Source organism: Lolium rigidum, chromosome 6 (genome assembly GCF_022539505.1).
Source record: "Lolium rigidum isolate FL_2022 chromosome 6, APGP_CSIRO_Lrig_0.1, whole genome shotgun sequence".
Taxonomy (NCBI): Eukaryota; Viridiplantae; Streptophyta; class Magnoliopsida; order Poales; family Poaceae; genus Lolium; species Lolium rigidum.
The window spans coordinates 145,902,028-145,905,832 of NC_061513.1; the positions used below are offsets into that span (position 1 = coordinate 145,902,028).

General features: G+C 51.4%; 1 protein-coding gene across 1 annotated transcript; it reads right to left on the minus strand.

The window, feature by feature from the left end:
- Window positions 1-1,103: 1,103 nt before the first annotated feature.
- LOC124666364 (WRKY transcription factor 23-like) lies at window positions 1,104-3,475 on the minus strand. The gene is made up of 3 exons (XM_047203698.1): window positions 2,969-3,475; window positions 1,952-2,107; window positions 1,104-1,843 (listed from the first exon to the last, which is right to left on the minus strand). Exons 1-3 carry the CDS (start codon window positions 3,382-3,384, stop codon window positions 1,312-1,314), a joined length of 1,104 nt encoding a protein of 367 aa, XP_047059654.1. The 5' UTR covers window positions 3,385-3,475; the 3' UTR covers window positions 1,104-1,311.
- Window positions 3,476-3,805: the final 330 nt, after the last annotated feature.

The following is a 3,805-nucleotide window of genomic DNA, read 5'->3' on the forward strand; positions in this document are numbered from 1 at the left end:
TGTAGATCATCGTATCTATTTGACCTACTCTCGTTTTCAAAATATTTGAGGTATGGAGCTGGAGCCCAAGCTAAAATATCGGTTACTATATTTCATGCTGCATGCATGTATGACCGGTGCACATTGCATAGAACCAAAAGTTGGAACGCGTCAATCATGTCTTTGTTTAGGGGGAAGGTGTCAATCACGTAACCGACGGAACAGCAACACATCGACTAGTCATTAGATACATTGACTGCTCCTCTAAATAATCTTTGTTAGCCTAAGTCGCGCATCATCACACAGTAGTATCCAAGTTTCGTCCAAAATCTGCCCATCGCCATGCTTAAAATTAGGTGTATTCAATCGATAGATTGTTGTCGACCATCCATATTTAATTTCTCTAGAAAAATACATATAATTCATGTAATTCTGGCAAACATGGAGTGAGACGTGTATTTATCATATCTCTGGTGCATATATACTTTAATCAAGACAAAGAGGTAAGCATACACGACACTCGTACGTCCAAAGATTTTTTGCATCAATCATATGAACAGTAACCACACAAGGGTCCACGGGTAGGCAGCTTCACATCACTATGGATGATGAGTAATGCTATCTACACACTGGTTAGCTAGCTCGGTAGCCGTGGAGCGACCTGGTCAAGTGATCAGCACTTGCAAGAAAGAGGCAAGCAGCAAAACGACCCTCGCTCCTTTTCCTTAACAACTCCTTGTACCAACCACAGGAACAATCCCATCACGAGTTGATGACAAGTTAGCTAGCCAAGATCGTTGCACTACCACATCTATCTTCTTGCCACAGTAGCCACCAACAGCAAATTAATGAAGCCTATGCATGATCGATCGGTTGCCATGCATGCAAGCAAGAAACCTTAATACCATACCAAACATGCAAGCATGTACTATGTGCATTCTTAGCCAGTGTTGCATTAATGGATCGAGCTAGCTAGCCAGGAGAAACGGAGCATAAAATTATCATACAGCAGCTCATGCATGGTCAGTACCGGCAACAGGGTTTTGCAATGCATGGATTGGGGAATTAGGTACTTACATGTACATGAACTGCTAGTACAGTGCTACTACTACGAGACGAGCTAGCTAGATCCATCGGAATGATGCGAGACGACCCAGAAAAACTCATTCTGTGTACCATCTCGCATCACGGGATCGATTGTGAGGAAACAAATCAAGAACCGGAAACAAGCGGAAATAACCAAGGAAAACAAGATAAATTCGGTCGGGGGTGTTAATTGAACTGCAAGAACCAACCAAATCTTATCTCTAGCTAGCTTAGCTATCGATCTAATTAGTGAAGCTTCCCATACGGTGACGAGGGGTGGATATTGTTGTTGTTGCCGCCGGCGCCGTGGATGAAGGATGGCATCATGTCCTGCAGGAGCCCAAAGTCTGGCGCCATGAAGTGCTGCATCTGGAGCGACGGAGGAGACGACGCGGCCGCCGCCGCCGCCGTGGCGCTCCCCCCGCTGCCGATCGTGCCGGCGGCCAGACCCTGCGTCGATGCGATCATGCCGTGGTTGGCGCGCTGCTGCTGCTGCTGCAGGAGGCCGCCGAGCACGTCGATGCCGCCACTCCGCCCGAACAGTGAGCCCGCCGCGGCGCCGCCCATGTGCTGCAGCATGCCGAGGTGGCCGCCATGGTGCTGGTGGTGCAGGTGCGCGGCCTGCGCGGCGAGGAGGTGCGTGCTGCCGCGGAGCGCGGAGGGGATGGGGTGCGTGTGCTTGCCCTCGTACGTGGTGATCACCACCGCCGGATCTTGGAACGACCGCTCCACCCGCTTCTTCACCACGCACTTCTGCGTCGTGCACCGGTAGTAGCTCCTGCACCGATCGACCACGGTCGCCATTAGCAATTGTTGATTGTCACATCACTCTTCTCTCACACACATGGTGCAACTAGCTATACAAGGGTAGAGCAGAAGTAGGTACCTTGGATATGGGCTGTTCTTGACGGCCTTCTGGCCGTACTTGCGCCAGCGATAGCCGTCCTCGAGGTGGTCGACCTCGCTCTTGGTCATGAAGGCGAATCGCGGCTGACGCGGCCGCTTCTCTCCCTTGCCAGCCTTGCCTCCCTTGGCGCCCGCCCTGAAAAGTTTCAGATTACGCGTCGATCGGTGAGAACATACATCATTAGCAGCACTAGAAAGTGACGGAATCGTATGCCATTTCGCTTGCTACATGGGTCTAGACGTAGCTATGGACAGAGATTTTGTTCATACGACGAGTGATCGACTAAGATATACAGATCCCGTTCAAACATGGTTGTTGGCTGTGCCTGAATAAGGGTGCACATGGCTTTAGGAAGTTCACACTGTGCCTGGCCCTTTTTGCTGCCCCCTTTTATGCACTTAAGAAGATTTTATAGGAGATGCATCAAGATTGAGCTACATCTAAATATATGCTAGGTTGCACCGAAAAGGAATCTGAGGAAATCCGAGAGAGGTGAAAGTATCTCTGAATTGGGTGTGGCTTTATCTCAAAATAGTAGATTTTTGGGAATGATCTAGCCAAGATATATGGGGCCATCAAATCATAAAGTGCAAAAATGCAAGAGACGAATTTGCTCAAGTCGTGTGAAGATCTTGGGGATGAAGCAAGCAATCAAGAAAGGCAGGACATATGATTTATTAATTTTGTGCTTTGTGCGGCATGTGAGAGCCAAGTGTGAAACCCTAGCTCTGTTCACACCTTGCCCAGCCAAACTACCTTAAAAGGGAATAAAGAAGAAGCAAGGAATAGAACAAATCTGAAGGAATGAATGAATGAATGAGCATCAAGCAAATTAAGGAAACGAAATCTAGCCCGCATCCAAAATCTAACTCCAAAAAGGTACCAGTAGGATGATTATAATTAGAAGCAAGATGAAGAAATCTGGAGAAAGGACCCCGGGATTTGTGGGCATGGAAAGAAAATCACAGTAGAAGAAGTTAATGCAGTCCAACTCACCCTTTCTTGGCCTTGTCACCCTCATCGTCGTCGTCCCCCTTGCCGTCGTCCCCATGGCCCTCCTCCTTCTTGCACCGGCCCGCCGAGTCTCCCTCCCCCGCGCCAGCTCCGGCAGCTCCCCCGCCGGCCTCGCTGGACGAGGACGACATGGACGACGTGGCGTTGGGCGTCCCGCCGCCGGCGCTGGGCGTGCGGGCGCCGCCGTCGCCGCCTGCGGTTTCCACCACCGGCTCCCGCTTGATGAAGTCCTCCGCCGACAGCGGTATCTCCTGCTCCCAGCACAGCTGGCCGTGATCCATGTGCATGAAGTCGGCGAACCAGGAGTCCTGCTGCTGCTGGTGCATCCCCGGTCCCGGGCGCTGCGTGAAGAGCGAGGCGAGCTCGTCCTGGAACATGAACTCTTGGATCGATGACATAGGGGGCTATGCTCTTGCGATGGTTCTTGCCGCTCACGAACTTGCCCCGCCTATGAAACGGAACGGCGGAGGAGGGGTGGGGGAGAAGGAGAGATCGAGAAGGAAGCGAGAGGATACGGCTCTGTGGGGGGCGGGGCGGTACTAGTAGTGGTGGTATGGTGGTGGTGGTGGAGGCGCAGTGATTAGTGAGGCGAGCCACGGCGACAGCGAGAGGTGTGCGGCCGCGTGTGTGTGAGCGAGCGAGAGAGAGACAGAGCGGTGATGTAGAGAGGGAGGGGAGATGGATGGTTGGGTGGGAGGGAGGGACGATTTTTTTCCCATTGCCTTTTGGCAAATCTTTTGTGCAAGAAACAAAAAAAAATCTTCTACCCCAATTGATTAGGCCCAAATGAGATGTCCATCTCTTGGCCTCTTCCTCCCC